General features: G+C 36.7%; 1 protein-coding gene across 1 annotated transcript in view; it reads left to right on the top strand.

Annotated features, from left to right (window-relative positions):
* CEP350 (centrosomal protein 350) overlaps window positions 1-23,797 on the top strand; it is a 158,236-nt gene that overhangs the window by 4,775 nt on the left and 129,664 nt on the right. The window contains exons 2-3 of the mRNA XM_058539963.1: window positions 16,413-16,498; window positions 17,520-17,566. Of these exons, the coding sequence (XP_058395946.1) occupies window positions 16,426-16,498; window positions 17,520-17,566 (120 nt within the window). The 5' untranslated portion in view covers window positions 16,413-16,425. The remainder of the gene's footprint in view (window positions 1-16,412; window positions 16,499-17,519; window positions 17,567-23,797) is intronic.

The following is a 23,797-nucleotide window of genomic DNA, read 5'->3' as shown; positions in this document are numbered from 1 at the left end:
GGTTTTGGAGGGTTGCTGTGATAAAAAGCAAGTACTGTGTAAAAATCAATGTGAAACAGTAAGTGAAAGTGGTAGTGTCCAAAGTGATTTCAAGATTTGAGAAGTTGTGTAATGTGTATTAGGTGCACACATCCCATCAATAAGTAATGTGGTTGTTTGGTAATAAAATATTTTTTCAATTTATATGTGTTTTTCAAACAGCTACTAAGTTGTCAGTATGTAAATAGGTTGTATGGTCCTAACTACCTAATAACTGTAAGTGTTAGGTGTTTTTTGGCCTGGGGGCACCATGAAAAAATTAGAGAGAGACTAAAGGTTCTGTGAGCTGAGAAAGCTTGGGAATCTCTTGACCTCTTTTGACTAGGACACTACAGTAAGAAGTATGTTTTTCATGGTGACACAATATACATAAATATGTATATTTTTATATATAAAATGGAATGAAAGTTTTACTAAAACAATACCCTTCTACTTTTGATACCCTGATATTCTCAATTCAGTTCTGTTTGGTTTCATTGAAACAATACTAGCTCCAACCCACCAGATTGGGTTTTTTTGACCTATGAATGGGTCATTACTACATGTTTGAAAAACGTGAGGCTAGATGACCCTTAACTTCCAGCTTTAATTTGCTTTGTTCTCTGATTAGTTATAAACAAAGTTGGACTATGCTTATACAATAGATACATCTCTGAAAAAATGTAGATGCTACATTTTTCTATAATGATTTATTTTAAATACTATAGAGAAATAACAGTGTAAAGGAGTTCTGTTTTTTTTTTTTAACAAATAGAAGGATATTTTTGTGAACAGAAGAATCCGATTTATCTTTGAGAAGTTTGGGTTTTGGTCAGTTTTTAAAAAAAGTTAGCCACTTAAAGTTTTTGTTGTTGTAAGTGGACTTGTAGAAGCTGCTTATGGAATTGCGGCGTCCCTTCCTTTTTAAAACTAGATTTAAAAAATCATTCATGACTAATAGCACTGGCCACAAGTTAATAGGCTTCAATTCATTTTCATGTCTAAATCTTTGAGTATTAAAGAATTTCTTTTTAGCTTTGGGCTTGTTTTAAAATATGAAACGTATATGTACACATATAACTATTTTTTTTTTTTTTTTTTTACATATTACCGTGAAAGAAATTTTCTGCTCAGGAATGGTTAACCTCTTCATATTGTATGAAATAATCTGTGGTTTGTGTTTTTTTTTTTTGCCTATTTGCATTTAAGAATGGATTCTGAGACTTATCATTGGGACCATCATCATTCAGCAAACAGGTCTGGAGCACCTAGTGTGTGCTGTGTACTGTGAGGAATAAAATATCATTCCCACAGTCCCATGTAAGAAACAGATATGTAAATAATAGTACAGGAGGTAAGAGGAATGATAAAGTGCTGTGGATTCACAAATTGGGAGCAACTACACTGCATCAAGGAGTCAGTAAAGGCTTCTAATGAAAGAAAATTTAGTTGTGTTTGTTTCCTTAACAGCCTCTAAATTAGCTAAGTTACTGAATGTGGAAGGACACTTTTCAAAATTATTTATTTTTCCTTATTTTCTTTCCTCAAAAAGTGATAAGTGCATCTGCTTTTAAAAAATTCAAAAATATACCCACTGACAAATCGGTTTCCTATCATGGAACCGCACTCCATCTCCTCTGAGTTAACCAGTGTTAAGTTTCTTAGCTATCAGGGAAGCTTTTGCAGTGAAAATTGCACACTTCAGGGCAAAAAATAATCCTGACTTGCAAACTATAAGACATCTTTATGGGGATATATTCCTTGAAATTTATTTAGAAGAGTCAATATTCAGGATAGCTAGATAGCGGGTAAGCAAAGTATAGGCTCCTATTTCTGTTTTTTTTTTTTTTTTTCTTGTTATTCCAGGTCCTATTTGTTGTCTTCAGTTCTCTTTACCTTTAGTCAGGCTCTAGTTTAGCTCTTAGTTTCATATCAGTGGGGGACATTGTGTCTTTTGTGATCCTCACCCTGCCTCCTATACTCCAGAGGCCAAACTGGTACCAGATGTTACATAGTTTTCTTTTGGATTTCCTGGATTACAGTTTGTTGAAGTTTGTGTGTTGTAAGTAAAAAGAGGTGAGGCTAAATTCTCAGGTCATTTGTATATTGCAGTCATGTACCACATAACGACATTTTGGTTAATGACGGACCGCATATATGACAGTGGTCCCGTAAGATTAGTACCATATAGCCTAGACTATACCATCTAGATTTGTGTAAGTACACTCTATGATGTTCCCACAATGACGCAATTGCCTAACGATGCATTTCTCAGAACGTATCCCTCTCATTAAGCAACCCATGCCTATATTCTGAGAATTTACTTGGAACAGTGTCATAGGTCTGACTTAGAGCTGGAATGTTTTCCACTTTTTGTTGTGTGGTCCCTACTAATTTTGTCCATTTTATATTGAAACTAGTATGACTATTGCAAGGTTGTCTTTTCTCAACCTTTCAGATGGAGATGGTTGTTATGTAGGGTCTGATAGAGATGAGAGAACTGAAATGTAGCAAAGGTACGGAAAATATTCTCTATGAGATTCAGAATGAAGTCATTTCTTTCATCTTTTACCCACAGGGCATGGCACATTGTAGGGGCCCAATAAATAATTGAACTGAATGAGTCTATGTGACTGAATGAGAGCACTGTTGATAAATGTGAAAGGAAAATTTACTGCTAGAAGATACTTGAAAATTGGCTATTTCAAAATGTCATCTTATGTCTTATTTGTGTATATACTGTAGGTATAGATCAGCGTTTCTCAAACTTTTTGATGTCAAGACCACTTTATACTCTTGAGTTATTGAAAACTCAAAGAGCTTTTCTTTATGTGGGCTATATCTGTTGATATTTACTGTATTGGAAATTTTAAATATATTTATTAATTTATTTAAAGTAACAATAAACCCATATCATATTAACAAATGACTTGTTTTATTTATTTATTTTTTAAATTTTTTGTTACATCCATGCCAGTCCTCCTCTTTTTGCTGAGGAAGCCAATCCTCCTCCTTTTATTCCCCAAAGCCCCAGTAGATAGTTTCATGTCATAGTTGCACATCCTTCTAGTCGCTGTATGTGGGACGTGGCCTCAGCATGGCCAGAGAAGTGGTGCATCGGTGCACGCCCGGGATCCGAACCCAGGCCGCCAGTAGCAGAGTGCACGCACTTAACCGCTAAGCCACAGGCCCGGCCCACAAATAACTTTTTTTTTTTTTTTTTTTTTTTTTTTTTTTTTTTTTTGTGAGGAGATCAGCCCTGAGCTAACATCCGCCAATCCTCCTCTTTTTTTTTGCTGAGGAAGACGGCCCTGGGCTAACATCTGTGCCCATCTTCCTCCACTTTATATGGGACGCCGCCACAGCATGGCTTACCAAGCAGTGCGTCGGTGCGCGCCCGGGATCCGAACCAGCGAACCCCGGGCCGCCGCAGCGGAGCGCGCGCACTTAACCGCTTGCGCCACCGGGCCGGCCCCTCACAAATAACTTTTTTAATGAAAAATAATTATATTTTGCAAAACAAAAAAACATGCATTGAGAAGAGTGGGATTGTTTGACATTTTTCAGATCTTTTTAATGCCTGCCTGAATAGAAGACATCTGGATTCTCATATCTGCTTCTGCATTCAATCTCTTGTGATATCATATGTCATGTAGCCTTTGGAAAACTCCACTATACACATTCATAAGAGAATGAGAGTGAAAAAGACAAATAATATCTTAATATTATTATGGAAATAGTTTTGACCTCAAAGACGCCATCTGAAAGGGTCTCATCATAGACCTTTAGAGATCCCTGGACCACACTCTGAGAACTGGTGGTATAGATTATAAATTCAGAGTAGAAAAGGACCTTAGAGGTCCTTCATATAGTATGATCACCTGTGGTGGATATTTCTGGCTTGTGCAACTGTACTGAGATAGGGAATACTTTGTTTTTTGGGAATAATCATGAGTTGGCTTTTGGAGATGTTGTGTTTGATGTGCCGTTGAGATTTCTGAATAAGCAGTTTGATATGTGGGTTAGGATATCTCTAAGATCTGGACTGGAGTTTTGGCAGTCATTGGCATATAGATGGTATTTGAAGCCTTGGGCATGGGTCAGGTCACCCAGAGTATGGTGTTGGAAAAGAAAAGAGCCGAAGGTCAAATGCTCTTGAACCTCAGGCTTTAAAAGAGAAGGACTAGCTAGCAAAGGAGACTAAGAAAGAGAACTAGAGAGGAGGTGAAAAATCAAAGTGGAGTGTATGGAAGCCAAGGGAAGAGAGGGTTTCAAGAGAGTGGTCAACTGTGAGGAATGCTGCCAAGAGGTCGGCAGGTTGAGGACTTGTTATTTGAAAACGCCCGTTAGATTTGGAGATGAAGAGGTCTTTGGTGGTGTTAGTGAGAGCTGCTGTTGTGGAGAAATGGTGATGGCAGCCACATTGGAATTGCTTGAAGAGTGATTGAAAAGTATCTTTAAATCAAGACTGAGTGTATTCAATCAACTCTTTTGAGAAGTTTCTGAAGGAAAAAGCAGTGGTGGAGGGTGCTGAGTTGAGGGATTTTTGTGTATGTGTGTTTGTTTTAATTTAAGAAGACTTGATTAAGTATAAATGCTGATAGGAAGAATCTTGGTGAGGGAAGGAGGCTAGAGATACACATGAGAGAAAATATAATTGATGGTTGAAGTTTCTTGAGAGAACCTGGAGGTGGAGAGATCTTGAAACAGGTGAAGCATTCTTATGGCTCCTTTCCTCTAAAAGTTTTTTTTTCTGTTCTTTTCCCATTCTCCCTACTTATGAACTGTTAGCCTGCATAATAAAAAATTTAAATAGTAAATATAATTCTTTTGAATTTCTTGGCTATTATTTTCTCTCAGCCATTGTACTTCTCTTATGAGGTGAATATTGTGGTGATACTTGAAGTGTGGACTCCTCATTGGCTTTAGATTACATTTGCTATCAAGCAAATAGTTTTTAAAAGTTGCATCCTTATTTGATTTATAGGTACTTCTGCTTTTTATTTATATCATTTTAACCAGATTCCTTTTATATCACTTATTATAGCTTTAGTGAAACTGTTTCCATTTTCTATTGGCAAGTTAGAGCCTTCCTTAGCTAACTTTGGAAGTTGGTTATTGTTTTGAGCATTCATTTATATTTTACATGCTGCAAATAGAATCATGCCAAATAGTAGTTTTGTTTTAGTCCTGGTGATATTGGACTTTAATCTGGACGAAGCAGTATTGTTTATGCTTTGACTTTTACATGAAATGACTTGTTTCTCTATAAGATGCCGGTTAAACTCACTGTAAAATGGACATTAGAATAAAACTCTTGAGTCACTTAAATGAATAATAAAAGTATTCCTAAATTTTCTGAAATTTAAGATGCAGTATAGTAAGGAGAAAAAGTGTGATAGAGTGATATAGATTCTATGTTATTGGTTTCTGAAAACTATGGTCAGTGCTAGGAGAGGAGTAGCCAACTCTTGATCTTTTAAAAACACAAACGTAATTGTGTCAGAGACCCTGGATGATCTTGTTCGTTTCCTTCTCCAGCTTTGTCTCTCCCCATTTTCCCTCTCCAACACATGAGACTTTTGGTTTCTTAAATTATGTTATATCTTTTTTGTTTCAGGGCCGTTCCACATACTGTTCCTACTGTCTGGAAAGCTCTTTCTTGCCTACCCATAGCCAACTCCTTTGTTCATCCTTTAGGTCTTAGATTAGATGACACTTTCCTCTCTGCTTCCCAGATTAAATGACTTTCTCCTGTTATATGCTTCCATAGCACTTGCATTTTTTTCCTTAATTATTTTCATCCCATTTGTAATATTTGTTGAATATCAACCTTCTGAGCAAGCCTTTAGACTCCTTGAGTGTTTATTCTTTCCATTGCTATATACCCACTGCTTAGCACTATTCATTCGTACTACATATTTGGCACTCAGCAAATATTTGTTGAATGAATGGATAGCATGGGTCACGTTGAGGAAAAGGTTTTTCATGAGTGGAAGAATATAGTCTGATGCATCAATGTGGGGAACAAGGAGTTTGCTAAAACATCTTACCTGCCCTGTTTAGGAGGGAGGAGAGAATAAAAAGCTTCATCTGTAGACATTTGTGAGGAATCCCTGTCCTTTGGTGTGAGTTTCCTAACAGTCAAGGCATGTAGGTTAAACGAGCATTCTCTGAAGAAGTTAAAATGCACTGAAGTTACTTTATGCTAAAATGCACTGAAGTTCTGTTTAATGAAACAAAAGTTGTAAAGAGGATAGAATCTAAATGGGAAAGCAAGGTGCTTTATGATGAAATTATGAGAGAGGATAGGGGATTGTTTATAGAGGGTGGCTGAGTCTGAATATTATGAGAGGCATCATGTGAATAACCATTAAAAGGCTTTCAGAGGTTTGAAAGAGAGAGAGAGATCTAGATTTAATTTCCATTGCTGTCATTTCTTAGCTGAATGACCTTGGACTAATTCCATAGTCTGTCTTGATACTGTTTCTTCGTCAGTAAAATGGATATACAGATAGTTGCCTCATGGGTTGTGACAGAGATTGAAAATAATATGTGGAAAACAATACAGTCCTTGGCCCACATAGAAGGAACACAGAAAATGGTAGCTATGATTATTAACTTAACTGCCCCCATGGTCACCCCGCAGCCTGTAATTAGAGGTCTGTAATTTTGGCTTTTGATTTAAAGGGATTGTTGCTGTCAAGTGGTCTGGAGCTTCGGAAGAGAGATGTTCTCAGGTTGTTGGGGAACAAGATGAGTTCTCTCCACTGATGCTCATTTTCGTGGAATCACAGGTGTTTTTGGAGGTTTCGGGCTTCAAAGAGTAGAATTGAAGATATTCTCTGGAGCTGTAGTTCTCAAAGCTGCCTGTTTGTTGGCCTCCTTGTTGACCTTTAAAAATACAGGTTTTTGGCCTCTTCTCAGACCCACTGATTCAGAATCTCTCAGGGGTGGAGCCTTAGCATCTGTTTTTAACGTGTTATGCAGGTGATTCTCCTAGAGTTGCTTGAGAAAGCAGGCTCAGGAGACAAGAACTCTGCAGCTGCTTTGGAGGAAGGCATTGTGTGGCGGCTCTGAAGCTCACTTGCAATGGGAATGATTGGGGATGTATGTATGGGTTATTTGGGAGTTATCTTAATAGGTTTAAAAACTAGCTACAGAAGTTGAGTGGGGGGAGTAATGATTTTAAAGTATTGTATTTAAAAGATATTTAAATGCAAAGGATGTTTTCTGTGTGTCCCTGTTTGCCATGGATTAAACAGTGAACAGATGACTTTATGGCTAAAGGTGCATTTTGACATGTTATACTGGCATCTTAAGACTAATATTTTGTGCATTGTCTTTAATAGCAGTTCACATCGTGTGCCCAAATTTTTTAAAAAGAAGTCAAGCATATTATCATAATGTTTTAATAAATGTGTATTCATATGTGTGTGTGTACATATGTATATATCAGATATCTCATTCAATGTGGTAAAGGTCTTTTTGAGTTTTGAGAGAAATTTTATTATGTTGTAGGTTTATTCATAGAGATAGTATCTTTTTTAGATTTAGGAAAGTTAATCATAAACACGTATAATATAAATATGAATAGTAGATATAAAAATAGGAAATTAAAGATGAGAACGGGAGGAGAGGAAGTCAGATAAGAGATTAATATGGAAAACAGAAAAGAAGTAAGAGGGATAAATATCATAGAAGAAAATAGGTGAATGGGAAAAAGAGGAAAATATACTACTACTATTTGAAGCGACCATACCAGATTTGTTTTCTAAAGAATGATTATAAATGTTTCCCTAATTTTAAGCAGATTTTCTTAAGTGAGACTATACTAGTGAATGAAAAAACTAGAGATGATAATAGGGGAAAAAAAGTATTAAGAACCTCACTTTCCCAGGGCCGGCCCGGTGGCGTAGTGCTTAAGTTTACGCTTTGGTGCCCTGGGATTTGCTGGTTCGGATCCCAGGCGTGGACCTACATACCACTCACCAAGCTATGCTGTGGTGGCATCCCACATACAAAATAGAGGAAGATTGGCACGGATATTAGCTTAGCAGTGATCTTTCTCAAGCAAAAAGAGGAAAATTGGCAACAGATGTTATCTCAGGGCCAGTCTTCCTCACCGGAAAAAAAAAAAAAAGAAGAAGAACCACCTCACCTTCCCCTTTCAGCTCATTTTAACCTGTAGGATGTTAGGAGAAGGAATGATATGGTGTGGGTTTTAGGAGAAGGAATACATTAAGTTTCCTGATTGAATTAATTGAATATGATCTAGGACAGTGTGCCTAGATTTCTAATTCCAGTTATTTCAATTTCATTGTTTGGATTCTGGCTTCTTACTGTCAACTGGAGACTCTTGCATCTTGGAATCTTTGTTTCTGGGTTTCAGTATAGATCAGGTCGAGTTCAGGTCTGTTGAGGATGGGCACTCAATGTCATCACCATACTTCCAGAATCAGGGAACTTGATTGCTAACACACAGAATTCTTAACAAGGTACATGTGTTGGCCAAGTTGTCACCTGGTAATTAGCAGTGGTACCTCTAGTTCCCGCAAATAATCTGTTCACCTGGGGACACACCATTCCCCTCTGAGAAACACTAAGATTTTTTGTGAGTTTGAAGCCATGAGTCTAGTAATTAATCTTTGCTGTGGGTGAGTAGCTGGGAAAAATGTCTTCCCTTTCTGAGTAGTTTCGGCTGTTCAGTGACTCCAGATGGCAGTGTTTTATTGCTCCAGTTTAACTGCTCATTACCTTATTTGTGTTCAGAGAGTGAGTAAATGAACCTCCAATACAATTTATATATAGTTCTTATACTATTTTTTGGCCTAATCATAATAAGGCTTTTACTTGGTTATAGCCAGAGCAGTAGCATTATCTTTTGCTTCAGTCTTCTGATTCATTGCACATTAGTGATGATGTGCTTTTATTGAATGACTCCCATTGTTTCCATGGCATCATACATTTAGTTTATTATATAGCCACCTGTAGCCCTCTTCTTTGCCCTGTTATCATCAGCAAGGTCAATTATGCTTTTTGTGTGTGTGCCTTTTAGTTTATTTTACCATATATTCTTACAGACTACTTGCAAAACAGTATATGAATTCCATTCCTTTGTTTTCCATTTCTTTTTTTCCCTGGCTTACTAGCCTAGTGATGTATGTAAATCGTGTTCCTCTTCCTTTCTTATGAGTAGTTTTTCAGCCTGGCGTTTTAATCACCTCTTCTGCTTCTAAGATCATGTTTCTTGTCACTTTTGTTAATTTACCCCACTCCCTTACCTATTCATCCCTTCACTGGCAGCCCCGCCTTTGATTCCTTTTAATTCTTTTCTGTTTAAAGTGAGATCATAACAGCTTCCAACACTGCAATTTGCTTATCTGTTCATTGAAGGGCTCTGTTGATATGAAGATAAATAAGATGTCTTCCTTAAGGACAGTACAGCCTTGTGGGGAGACTGATACATATATGCTATTTGTAACTTTATTATATAACTCATCACATTGTATCCTGTTTATATGTGTGTCTCCTCTACTAGATTGTGAGCATTCAGTGCTCAACAGATGTTCATTGAATGAATGAATGAATGATGTGTGTGTGTATAATGATAAGGGCTGTAAAAAGTGAACAGAATGCTATGGGAAACAGATAAAGTAGTAATTCTGTGAAGGGATAGTCTGGAAAAGATTTATAGGAGATGACAGAGTTTGGCCTTGAAGGGTATTACTGCCAGAGAAAACTTAGGAAAAGAAGATACGGAGATAATCAAGATTTCTAGATATTCACAGAATGCACTCTAGGTATGGCTATTTGACAGGAACAATTGGTATACAGTGAAAATAGCAAGAGGTAAGACTATAAATTAAGGTTGTGAAAGGTTCTGAGTTCTGTCATGCTAAGGAGTTTGGAACTTTATCCCATAGATGATAGTGAAGAGTTATAAAAGGAGAGTTGCTAGGTTTTGTGTTAGAAAGATAACTTTGGTTGCAGTAGGGAGAACAGATTAGGAGCAGAGTAATTTAGGAAGCTTTTTCCATAATTTAGGCTAAAGATGATGCTCTGAACAGAGGCAAGGAGAAGAGAGAGAGAGAAATTAGAGAAATACTAAAAAAAATTTTTTTCAACAGCTCTATGAAGGCATATTTTATATATCATAACAGAAACATCTTAAAGACAGTATTGGCTTGGTAACTCAGTAAATGATGGAGTGAGGGAGAGGCAGGAATGTCAAAGATGAGCTGGATGCCTGATAATCCCATTTGCTAAGAGAACAAGAAGAAGGAACAATTTTGAAGATAGATGATAATGAATTTGGTTCTGAACTTGATAAATTTGAAGTGCCAGTGGGACTTTGAAGTAGACTATCTAATAGACTGAAAACTTGGGTCCAGAGCTCGGATAAAGATCTAGAACAGAAATAGGATGACACTTAGGAAGTAGTTGAAACCATGAAAGTGTATGAGATTGCCTGGGAAGAGGGAGCTAGAAAAGAAGAGGTCTAGGAATGGAACATTTGGAAATGTTACCATTGATGAATTGGGCAAAAGTAGAGAAACCATCAATCAAGGAAAAAAGAAATTAAAAGGTAAGGGAAATAGGGGAGATATGTTTTACTGATCCCAGGAGTAGTGCGAGTTTCAAGATGAAAGCTTGAAACCCCAAATGTTAATAGACTAGTGTTATACCTGACTGGAAAATTGTGTTACTAGAAAGATATATTTCCTAGATTTTCTGGACATATGTGTATATATATATTTAATGTTTAAATTTAGTTCTGAGACTTTCATAAAAACCCGTAAATCAGGAAAAATAATTTTTTAGACTTTAGATTTTTGGTTTAGAAAGTAGACTTTTTAGTTGAAGGACTATATATAAGACAATGAATTTGAAAGATAAAGGCTAAATTTCATTAGTGGATTAAAAAAAAATGTTTTCTGGTGACCAGAGATAACCCTCTCTGAAAGGAACTGTCATTGAGTTTTTGAAATTTTCTGTGTTCTCTCTCTCTTGTTTAAAATAATATATTTCTTGATACATTTTTTCTATAGTATATTTGAAATAAATAAATTTCAAATATATCTTTTTTAAATAACTTTTTTCTTCTAAGTATATGATTTAGAAGCTTGAAATGAATGATTTCATGGGATCCTCTTTTTCTGTGGAATTTTATCTTTTTTTTCCCGGAAATAAAGGGAAGTTTGTTGTAAGGCTTCAGAGAGCCCTCAAGGAATGCAAAGGGGGAAAATGAGGTACTGGTATAATGGGAACTGGAAAACAGACAAGAACAAGGCCATCTTTTTCCTTTTTGTGGAGGCCACATGGTCTCTCCATTTGTTTTCCTTTGATCTTCCTCTTGCTTTTTGTCATGATTTTTCAGCTTGGCTTCTCACAGTTCACTGATGTAGTTGCCTAACATTTCATTACAAAATTCTTAGATCTCTTCTTGCCAGGGACTGGTCAAGCCACCCTTGTATCAGTTCCTCATTCCTTATCCAGTCAGCTATAGCTGGGTAGAGGGGACGGGGTTGTGGATGGGGGGGAGTGGTTGTTCTTTAGAAAGAGGACTTTGGGTGAGCAAGCACAGTGATTGAACATCTGTAGTACATTCATACACAATTTCACTTAACAAACCTTTTCAGGAACATTTTAAAGGTATAATTTGAGATCAGTTGTTTTGTGTTGAATAGGAAGGATTGCCATTTTTGACTTTTGAAAAATGTTGGGAGTCAAAGGGATATACATGATAAATATCGAGTTCAGGATAGTGGTTATTACCTCTGGGTGGAGGGAGATGGATATGAGTAGAGACAGTCACACGGGGGACTTGAGTTAAATTGATAATAGTTTATTTTTTAAACTGAGAGGTGAGTACGTGGGTGTGTATTATATTATTTCTTATACTTTTTGGTATACCTTAACTATTTATAGTAAATTAAAACACAGTAAATAAGAAAGTCTGTTTTGTGGATGATTGATGATCATTTAAATTTAGACCTTGACAGATAATGTCTCAGAAAATAAAGTAGTCTGACAGGCTACTGAAAATTTGTTAACGCTTTCCTGAATGTCAAAATTGTTGACAGTGTGGCTGTTAGCTATTACGCCATGAAAAATACCAATTCATAAAATAACTTTAATTTTTTAATTTTTTATTTTTTTATAATTTTATTTATTTATTTTTCCCCCAAAGTCCCAGTAGATAGTTGTACATCACAGCTGCACATCCTTCTAGTTGCTGTATGTGGGACGTGGCCTCAGCATGGCCGGAGAAGTGGTGCGTCGGTGCGCGCCCGGGATCTGAACCCGGGCCGCCGGTAGTGGAGCGCCCGCACTTAACCGCTAAGCCGCCGGGCCGGCTCCTCTTTTCTTTCTGTGAAGACACTTTTTCGTTGTACTTGCTCCTTAGTAATTCTTTTTTTTATTTTTATAAAAAGTGATATTTTATATATTTTTACATAAAGAACAGACCTACTTAAATACATTCTATTAATATTACTCACTTAGTGGGCATGGGATAACCAGGGGTTTTGAAAGGGGGGTTATTAAAAAATTGAGGTGCTCCGTGAGACTAAACATATTATAGAACTGAATATAATTATAAACCTAAGCTAGGATATAATTCTTTCATGTTATCTGAAAATACTTTTAATTGAAGTATAATCTACATTGAAAAAGCGTATAAGTGTACAGCTCGATGAAGTCTCATAAACTGGACACACTTATGAAATCAGCACCCAAATCAATAAACAATATTATCAGTACTTTAGAAGCCTTCCTTGCTCCAATTCTAGTCACCCCCTCAAACTTTATGCAATAACTGTTCTCACTTCTAACACCGTAGATTACTTTTGCCTATTTGATACTGTATAAAAATGGAATTATACAACACATACACTTATTTCTGGCATTCTTCACCTAACATGTTTGTGACGTTCAACTATCTTGTTGCATGTAGTTGTAATTAGTTGATTCTCATTGTTAAATGGTGAATATACTATAATTTATTTACAGGGTGAAATTCTACATAAATGTCACACTCCTAACGATTAGTCATTTGTATTTTGTATTTGAAGATGATGGACCATTAATAGGGTTTTCATTTTGAAGCAGATATAGATTCTTTTCTTTTTACTCATTTACACTCTCTCAGCCTTATTGGTGTCAGCCCCTAACCATAGAGATTCTGAATATGTTTGCAGTTTTTGGTAACTTAATCTATTTCTCCATCCCATTTGGAAAATTGCTGATTACTATATATTTGAGCATTTATTTTCGTTTTAAAATGAAGTCTTCCCAAAGAAAACTTTTGTCTAATCATTGACAGATTTAGTAATATAGAGTCACTGCTGTTTGTTTGGTTACCATTTTGACAGTTGACTAGACCAAAACTATCTTTATGAGAAGGAAAGTAAAATGAGTTAATTTTTTGAACTGTGTTAGCTCTGATTAAAGTTTTTATGGTTGGAAAAATTTTAAGCTATTGGCATATTTGTTGATTTTAGTTTTTCTACCATCTTTGTGTGACTGTTTTTAAAAATCTAGATTGGCTTTTCTTAGAACCATATTGTACAATCTATGAAAAATTTTAGAACATTTTTGGAGTTTTTTTCTAAGCAATTTATAAACCAGGATTATTTACTATAGGTGAAATTAACTCCCTTAAAAATTAATTATGCCTTTAGTTTTATGTATTTGGACTTAGTAGGTAGGCTTTTCCTTTTCTTAAATTTAAATTTAGGTCTTTAATATTCAATATACTGAATTGCCTTTGCAGATGACTAATTGAAGAAAATTGTTTTATCAAATATAATAAAGGTTTAATGTATTTATCATGTAAAGAACTCATCAGGGCTGGCCTGGTGGCCGAGTGGTTAAAGTTCCGTGCGCTCTTCATCAGTGGCCCGGGTTCACGAGTTCGGATCTCGGGCATGGACCTACTTCACTCATCAGCCATGCTGTGAAGGCGTCCCACATACAAAATAGAGGAAGATTGACACAGATGTTAGTTCAGGGTGAATCGTCCTCACCAATAAAAAAAAAAAAAAAAAAAGAACTCATCAAATTGGTAAGAAAAGCATTAAGATCCTGGTAGATAAGTGGGCAAAGGACAAGAAAATTCACAAATGAAAAGCTGAGGATCTATGGCAGAATTTTTAGTCCTGCTAGCAATCTACTAAATTCAAATGAAAGTAACCATTTTCTTCTAAATCAGCAAAAGTAAAAAGAATCGATAATACTCAGTATTAAAAGACATTAATAAAACTGGTAGGCTCATTTTATTGTAAGTTGGGAAACAGTTCATCATTGGATCTCAAGAGCAGCATGTTCTTCACATTCTTTAGTTCAGTTTTAACACACTTTGTAAATCCTAGATAAATAATCCAATGAGCAAAAATTCGTATACACAAATATGTTTATTTCAGTGTTATTTGTAATAGAGAAAATGAGACATAATATTGTATTGGTAATCTATTGCTGTGTAACTCTACTTCCAGGATAGTTCACTCACATGGCTGTAGGTAGGAAGCCTCGGTTCTTTGCCACATGGGCCCCTTCGTAATGCTGCTTGACTGTCTTCATGACATGGCGGCTGGATCCTGGAGAGAGAGAGAGAGAACAAGCAGTGCCTTTTATGACCTAGTCTTCAAAGTCGCACACTGTCACTTCCACCACATTTGATTTGTTAAAATCAAATCACTAAGTCCAGCCTACATTCAGTGGGGGAAAAGTTAAGCTCTCCTTCTCGAAGAAAGGAGTATCAAAGAGTTTGTGGATATATTTTAAAACCACACAAATATCCAACTGTTAAGTAGGACACAAAATTGAAATTACAGTGATTACAGTAAAAAAACGAAAGACTAGAAGGGACTATGCAAAACATAATGATTATGTTATGATTTTGAGAGTAGGGATGAGTTTTCCCCACCTGTATTTTCCAAATTTTCTGTGTTATGTGACTTTTATAACAATAATTCCTCTGTATTCATAGCAAAATATGATTTTATCATCAAGCTGTCTAGTCAGCATAAGCAGATCATGATCTTTCTCTTTGAGTCATGATATAATTTTTTTCCTTGCATTTTTTTTATTGTGGTAAGATACACATAACATAAAATTGATCATCTTAACCATTTTTCGGTGTACCATCATCACCACCCATCTCCAGAACTATTTTCTTCTTGTAAAACGGAAACTCTATACCCATTAATAACTACCCATTTCTCCCTTCCCGCAGCCTCTGGCAACCACTATTATACTTTCTGTCTCTATTATTTTGACTAATCTAGGTACTTATGTAAGTGGAATCATATAGTATTTGTCTTTGTAACTGGCTTATTTAACTTACATAATGTCCTCAAGGTTCATCTGTTTACAGCATGTCCAAATTTCCCTCCCTTTTTAAGGCTGAATAATAATCTGTTGTGCCAGCCCCGATGGTCTAGTGGTTAAGATTCAGTGCTCTCACTGCCGGGGTCTGGGTTCGTTTCCTGGTCAGGGAACTACACCACCCGTCCAATGGTTGTCATGCTGTGGCGGCTGTGTGTTGCTGTGATGCCAAAAGCTATGCCATGGGTATTTCAAATACCAGCAGGGTCATCCATGGTGGACTGGTTTCAGCAGAGCTTCCAGACTAAAAAAGACTAGGAAGGAGGACCTGGCCACCCACTTTCAAAAAAGTTGGCCATGAAAACCCTGTGAATAGCAGTGGAACATTGTCTGATATAGGACCAGATGATGAGAGGATGGCAAAAAAAGACTGGGCAGGGTTCCACTCTGTTGTACCCAGGGTTGCTAGGAGTCAGAATCAACTCCACAGACTAATATTCCGTGGAGTTGTATGTATTCCGTTGTATGTATATACCACATTTTACTTATCTTTTCATCTGTTGATGGACATTTGAGCTGCTTTCATCTTTTGGCTATTGTGAATAATGTTGCTATGAGTATGGGTGTACAAATATGTCTTCAAGACCCTGCTTTCAATTCTTTTGTGCTGGATCATGTGGTAAATTTTTTTTTAGTTTTTTGAGGGACTGCAGTACTGTTTTCTACCGTGGCTATACCATTTTACATTCCCACAAACAGTGCACAAGAGTTCCAGTTCGTCCATATCTTCATCAACACTTCTTTTCTTTCTTTCTTTCTTTTTTTTTTTTGATAGTAGCTGCCCTTGTTGTGTGAGGTGGTCATGATATAAATTTTAATGGTTTAATTTTCCAAGAAAAAATAAACTTATTTGGTTATCAGAAACTCTTAAGAGGGTATAAAGATAACTTTTAAAGATGATTAAATTCTTTTCTGACTTTCATGAAAGGCAAGATAAGTCAGGGCATTTTCTTTACTAATATTATAATATTGATGTTCAGTGAATGCTGATGATGTGATTGTAGGTAAATTGGCAGGATGAGGAGCAGCAAATCAAAAGAGGTGCCTTTACCAAATACAAGGAACTCTCAAAGCAAGGATACTGTTCAAGGTATGATTTGTTTTTTTTTTAAACTGAACAACTCCCTTGTTTAGGTCATGTGTATAAAATTTTGGGCTAATCAATAAATATAAATTATATGTATGCTTTGATTTATAAAAAGTAAATAAATAATTTTAAAAATTTAATTTCGTTTTAAATATACAAGATACCTCGCCTTCAAAGACGTCCTATGGTGAACTGTTTTGTAAAGGAAAAGAATCCTTTTTAAAAAAGAATCGGTATATGAAAAATTAGTTTTATACAGTTTCTTAGAGATTCTGACTTAATGTCAATAAATGGTATAATATGTTCCTAATATAGTTATAGAAGTATAGTGCACAGATAACAAGTAATAGTCACATTGAACTCTTTTTTTTTAATGATGCATTGGCAGTAACTTTAATTTAGGGCATGGTATTTTTTGAAGGACATTGACAAACTGAAAAACATCTGGAGGAAGATTAATGGGTTTGTAAGGAATCTGGAAATCATGTCACATGAGGAGCATTTGGAGGAAATGAAAATATTTATCTGAGAGAAGGATGGCTCAAGGGAAATACGTGGTCTTATACTATTTGAAGGGCTGTTATCTTAAAGACTGAATAGATTTTACCTTTGTTTCTACTGGTAGATCAAAGTCTGGAGTAGTTTTTAATCTTTTCACATCGTAATGTGAAATATAGTACATTACAAAATTTTGTATTTGTTCAGCTCATTGGGGTAAACTGAAGATACTGCTTAATGTTGGAGATGTCTGATGAGGGTGTAGATGTGGGTGTTAGTGCAGCTGTCCTAAGGACTAATGGAATCAGTGTCTAAATATAATACTAAACCATATATCGGGAAGCTCGGCTTTATAAGAATGGAGAAGAAGCGTGTTTTGGCTCAATATAATAAAGTACTTGCTGAGGAATAGTTCTGCCTAATGAAATGGTTCTCAAACTTTTGAGTGTATTTGGAAACTTATTAAAATGCAGATTCTGAGGTCCACTTCAAAGGTTTTGATTCAGTAAATATCAATGTTCCCCAGCAGATATAACCACATCGTGGGATGCACTTTCTCAGACCAAGGCTGCTGTAAGTAGTTATAGTTTCCATTTATTTCTTTCTGGTTTAAAATTGATTTCCTATTATGGTTGAATAGACTAAAATTTTTTCTATATTGTCTTTTTTTTTTTTTTTTTTTTTTTTTTATTTTTTATTTTTATTTTTTTTTTTTTACATTTTTATTGATATTTTAATGGTTTCTAACATTGTGAGATTTTGGGTTGTACATTTTTGTTTGTCCTTCACCCCATATATGACTCCCTTCACCCCTTGTGCCCATCCCCCACCCCCCACCCCCACTTCCCGGGTAACCACAGTCCAGTTTTCTCTGTCCATGTGTTTGTTTATATTCCACATATGAGTGAGATCATACAGTGTTTGTCTTTCTCTTTCTGGCTTATTTCACTTAACATAATACGCTCCAGGCCCATCCATGTTGTTGCAAATGGGACGATTTTGTCTTTTTTTATGGCTGAGTAGTATTCCATTGTATATATATACCACATTTTCTTAATCCAATCGTCAGTCGAGGGACACTTAGGTTGCTTCCACTTCTTGGCTATGGTGAATAATGCTGCAATGAACATAGGGGTGCATAAGCCTCTTTGGATTGTTGATTTCAGGTGCGTTGGATAGATTCCCAGTAGTGGGATGGCTGGATCATAGGGCATCTCTATTTTTAATTCTTTGAGGAATCTCCATACCGTTTTCCATAGAGGCTGCACCAATTTGCATTCCCACCAGCTGTGTATGAGGGTTCCTGTTTCTCCACATCCTCTCCAACATTTGTTGTTTTTTGTCTTGGTGATTATAGCCATTCTAACGGGCGTGAGGTGGTATCTTAGTGTTGTTTTGATTTGCATTTCCCTGATGATTAGTGATGTTGAGCATCTTTTCATGTGCCTATTGGCCATCTGTATATCTTCCTTGGAGAAGTGTCTGTTCATTTCCTCTGCCCATTTTTTGATCGGGTTGTTTGTTTTTTTGTTGTTCAATTGTGTGAGTTCTTTATATATTATGGAGATCAACCCCTTGTCAGATGTATGTTTTGCAAATATTCTCTCCCAGCTGGTTGGTTGTTTGTTCATCTTGATTCTGATTTCATTTGTCTTATAAAAGCTCTTTAGTCTGATAAAGTCCCACTTGTTTATTTTTTCTTTAGTTTCCCTAGTCTGGGTAGGCATGTCATCTGAAAAGATTCCTTTAAACCCAATGTCAAATAGTGTGTTGCCTATATTTTCTTCTATGAGTTTTATGGTTTCAGGTCTCACCTTCAGGTCTTTGATCCATTTTGAGTTAATTTTTGTGTATGGCGATAGCACATGGTCCACTTTCATTCTTTTGCATGTGGATGTCCAGTTTTCCCAACACCATTTATTGAAGAGACTTTCCTTTCTCCATTGCATGTCCTTAGCACCTTTGTCGAAAATTAGCTGTCCGTATATGTGTGGTTTTATTTCTGGGCTTTCAATTCTGTTCCATTGATCTGTGTGTCTGTTTTTGTACCAGTACCATGCTGTTTTGATTACTATTGCTTTGTAGTATGTTTTGAAGTCAGGAATTGTGATGCCTCCTGCTTTGTTCTTTTTCTTTAGGATTTCTTTAGCTATTCGGGGTCTTTTGTTGCCCCATATAAATTTTAGTATTCTTTTTTCTATTTCTGTGAAGAATGTCATTGGGATTCTGATTGGGATTGCATTGAATCTGTAGATTGCTTTAGGTAATATAGACATTTTAACTATGTTTATTCTTCCAATCCACGTGCATGGGATATCTTTCCATTTCTTTATGTCATCGTTGATTTCCCTCAATAATGTCTTGTAGTTCTCATTGTATAGGTCCTTCACCTCCTTGGTAAGATTTATTCCTAGGTATTTTATTCTTTTTGATGCAATTGTAAATGGTATTATCTTTTTGAGCTCTCTTTCTGTTAGTTCATTATTAGCATATAGAAATGCAACTGATTTTTGTAGATTGATTTTGTACCCTGCAACTTTGCTGTAGTTGTTGATTGTTTCTAACAGTTTTCCAACAGATTCTTTAGGGTTTTCTATATATACAATCATGTCATCTGCAAATAGTGAGAGTTTCACTTCTTCGTTACCTATTTGGATTCCTTTTATTCCTTTTTCTTGCCTAATTGCTCTGGCCAAAACCTCCAGTACTATGTTGAACAGGAGTGGTGAGAGTGGGCAGCCCTGCCTCGTTCCTGTTCTCAGAGGAATGGCTTTCAGTCTTTCCCCGTTGAGTATGATGTTAGCTGTGGGTTTGTCATATATGGCCTTTATTATGTTGAGGTACTTTCCTTCTATTCCCAATTTATTGAGAGTTTTTATCATAAATGGATGTTGTATCTTGTCAAATGCCTTCTCTGCGTCTATTGAGATGATCATGTGGTTTTTATTCTTTGTTTTGTTGATGTGATGTATCACGTTGATTGATTTGCGGATGTTGAACCATCCCTGCGTCTCTGGTATAAATCCCACTTGATCATGGTGTATGATCTTTTTAATATATTGTTGTATTCGGTTTGCCAATATTTTGTTGAGGATTTTTGCATCAATGTTCATCAGCGATATTGGCCTGTAATTTTCTTTCTTTGTATTGTCTTTGTCTGGTTTCGGTATCAGGGTGATGTTGGCCTCGTAGAATGATTCAGGAAGTGTTCCATCTTCCTCTATTTTTTGGAATAGTTTGAGGAGGATGGGTATTAAATCTTCTTTGAATGTTTGGTAAAATTCACTGGAGAAGCCATCTGGTCCTGGACTTTTATTTTTTGGGAGGTTTTTGATTACTATTTCAATCTCTTTACTTGTGATTGGTCTATTCAGATTCTCCATTTCTTCTTGGTTCAATTTTGGGAGGTTGTATAAGTCTAAGAATTTATCCATTTCTTCTAGATTGTCCGATTTGTTGGCATATAATTTCTCATAGTATTCTCTTATAATCCTCTGTATTTCCATGGTATCCGTTGTAATTTCTCCTCTTTCATTTCTAATTTTATTTACTTGAGCCTTTTCTCTTTTTTTCTTAGTTAGCCTGGCTAAGGGTTTGTCTATTTTGTTTATCTTCTCGAAGAACCAACTCTTTGTTTCATTAATCCTTTCTACTGTTTTTTTGGTCTCAATATCATTTATTTCTGCTCTGATTTTTATTATTTCTCTCCTTCTGCTGGCTTTGGGCTTTGTTTGTTCTTCTTTTTCTAGTTCTGTTAGGTGTAATTTAAGGTTGCCTATTAGGGCTTTTTCTTGTTTGTTAAGGTGGGCTTGTATCGCTATGAGTTTCCCTCTCAGGACCGCTTTTGCTGCATCCCATATGGTTTGATATGGCATGTTATCATTTTCGTTTGTTTCCAGATAGTTTTTGATTTCTCCTTTAATTTCATCAATGATCCATTGGTTGTTCAGTAGCATGTTGTTTAATCTCCACATTTTTGTCACTTTCCCAGTTTTTTTTTCCTGGTTCATTTCCAGTTTCATAGCCTTATGGTCTGAAAAGATGCTTGTTATGATTTCAATCCTCTTAAATTTATTGAGGCTTGCTTTGTTTCCCAACATATGGTCTATCCTAGAGAATGTTCCATGCGCGCTTGAGAAGAATGTGTAGTCAGCTGTTTTTGGGTGGAGTGCTCTGTATATGTCTACTAGGTCCATCTCGTCCAGTTTTTCATTTAAGTCTAATATTTCTTTATTAACTTTTTGTCTGGATGATCTATCCATTGCTGTAAGTGGGGTGTTAAGATCCCCTACTATTATTGTGTTGTTGTTGATTTCTCCTTTTAGGTTTGTTAATAGTTGTTTTATGTACATTGGTGCTCCTATGTTGGGTGCATATATATTTATAAGTGATATGTCTTCTTGATGGAGTGTCCCTTTTATCATTATATATTTCCCTTCTTTGTCTTTCTTAACCTGTTTTATCTTGAAGTCTACTTTGTCTGATATGAGTATGGCAACACCTGCTTTCTTTTGTTTGCCATTAGCTTGGAGTATTGTCTTCCATCCTTTCACTCTGAGCCTGTGCTTGTCTTTAGTGCTAAGATGTGTTTCCTGAAGGCAGCATATTGTTGGGTCTTGCTTTTTAATCCATTCTGCCACTCTGTATCTTTTGATTGGAGAGTTCAATCCATTTACATTTAGGGTAATTATTGAAATATGAGGGTTGAATGTTGCTGCTTTGTCACTTATTTTCTGGTTCTTTTGCATTTCCTTTGTTTCTTGTCCCATTTGTTTTGGACTGCCAATTCAGTTTGGTTGTTCTGTCTTATGATTCTTCTAGTTTTCTCTTTGTTTATCATATGTGGTTTTAATTTGATTATTTGTTTAGTGGTTACCTTGAGGTTTGGGCAAAAAATCTTCTGTATGAGATAGTCCATTATCTGATAGCCTCCTATTTCCTTATACTAAGTCAATTCAGTCACTTTCCTCTTCCCCTTCTAAGTTGCTCTTGTTATACCTTATTCTATCTTGTGTTGTGGCTGTGTGTTTACAGTGATGAGGTTAAATTTATTTTTGGTGAATTTCTTCCTTTGATCTTTGAGTTTAGTATTTAAGTGGTTGCTAACCTATTCCGGTAAAGATCTACTATTTCTCTGATTTTGTCTGCCTACTTTTCTCCTTACTCCAAGCTTTGTGTTCCCTTTCTCTTCTTGTTTTCGGGCCTGAGGGCCTTCTTGAGTATTTCTTGTAGTGGCGGTCTCGTGGCCATGAACTCCCTTAGCTTTTGTTTATCTGGGAGAGTTACTATTTCTCCATCATATTTGAAGGATATTTTTGCTGGATAGAGTATTCTTGGCTGAAAGTTTTTGTCTTTTAGTATTTTGAATATATCATTCCAGTCTCTTCTAGCCTGAAAAGTTTCTGTTGAGAAATCCGCTGAGAGCCTGATGGGAGTTCCTTTGTACGTTATTTTTTGTTTTTGTCTAGCTGCCCTTAATATTGTTTCTTTGTCGTTGACCCTGGCTAGCCTTACCACTAGGTGTCGTGGTGAAGGCCTTTGTCTGTTAATATATATAGGAGTCCTGTTGGCTTCGCTTACTGGTATTTCCTGCTCCTTCCCCAGATTTGGGAAATTTTCAGCTATTATTTCCTTGAATAGGCTCTCTGTTCCTCTTTCCCTCTCCTCTCCCTCAGGAATACCTATAATTCTTATGTTACATTTTCTAATAGAGTCCGATATTTCTCGGAGTCTTTCTTCATTTCTTTTTAGTCTTAGTTCTCTCTCTTCTTCCATCTGGAGTATATCTGTATTCCTATCCTCTAAAGTACTAATTCTTTCCTCCATATTGTCAGCTCTGTTCTTTAAAGATTCCAGATTCTCCTTTATCTCCTCCATTGTGTTCTTCATCTCCATCAGCCCTGATAGGTTTTTCTTTATGATTTCAATCTCTTTTGTGAAGAAACTCCTAATCTCATTGAATTGTTTGTCTGTGTTGTCTCGTATTTCGTTGAGTGTTTTTATGATAGCTATTTTGAAATCTCTGTCGTTTAGTTTATGGATTTCTGTGTCTTCGGGGTTGATTTCTGGTTGCTTGTCATTTTGTTTCTGGTCTGGTGATTTCATATATTTTTGCATTGTGGTTCCTGTGTTGGTTTTGGTTTTCCTCATCCTGGAAGTCTCTGGTTGCACTTTCCACCTGCCGCCACTGTGTGGTGGTGAAGGGCTGTGTAGTCTAAGCCCCCTGCGCTCTGCCCCAGTTTTTCTGCTGCGATCCGCAGTTTTGTTTTGTTTTGTTTTGTTTCTTTTCCCCACTGCGATCCACGGGTCCAGTCCAATTTATTCAGGTCTGCCTCGGACCGCTAGATCTGGTCGAGCTGCAGACTCCGGGTTGTGGGGAGGGGGGAGCTCTCTCTTTTGCCCTCTGGGTCCCTGACGTGGGAGGCTTCTCGTTTGCCCCTCTTTATCCGCTCTCTGGGTTGCTCAGATGTTGATGGTAGCCCTGTGGCTCCTCTGAGCCCTCTGTGCGGGAGTTTCCCACTGGTTGAGAGCGCCCGAAGAGCTGCAGTTTCCCGCCGAGGGCCGCCCCTCCCCCCTCTCTGGGAGCCGCGCGGACCGGATCGCTGATCTGATGGGGAGGGAGCGGAGTTCTCCTTACCTCTCCCCACTTCCTCCGGGGGCCCAGCACGTTCCGCTCTCAGATGTGCGGCAGTGTGGATCCCTCCGCTCCAGCTTTTGACTGTCTGGGATTCCGTTGTTTGTCTGTGGCTGTTACTTTTGTTGTATTTTGTGGGGGAAGAATTCACGGGAAAGCTCACTCCGCCA

This window comes from Diceros bicornis, chromosome 4 (assembly GCF_020826845.1).
Source record: "Diceros bicornis minor isolate mBicDic1 chromosome 4, mDicBic1.mat.cur, whole genome shotgun sequence".
NCBI lineage: Eukaryota > Metazoa > Chordata > Mammalia > Perissodactyla > Rhinocerotidae > Diceros > Diceros bicornis.
Note: the sequence above shows the minus strand (reverse complement) of the source record. Positions and strands in the feature narration are given on the sequence as shown.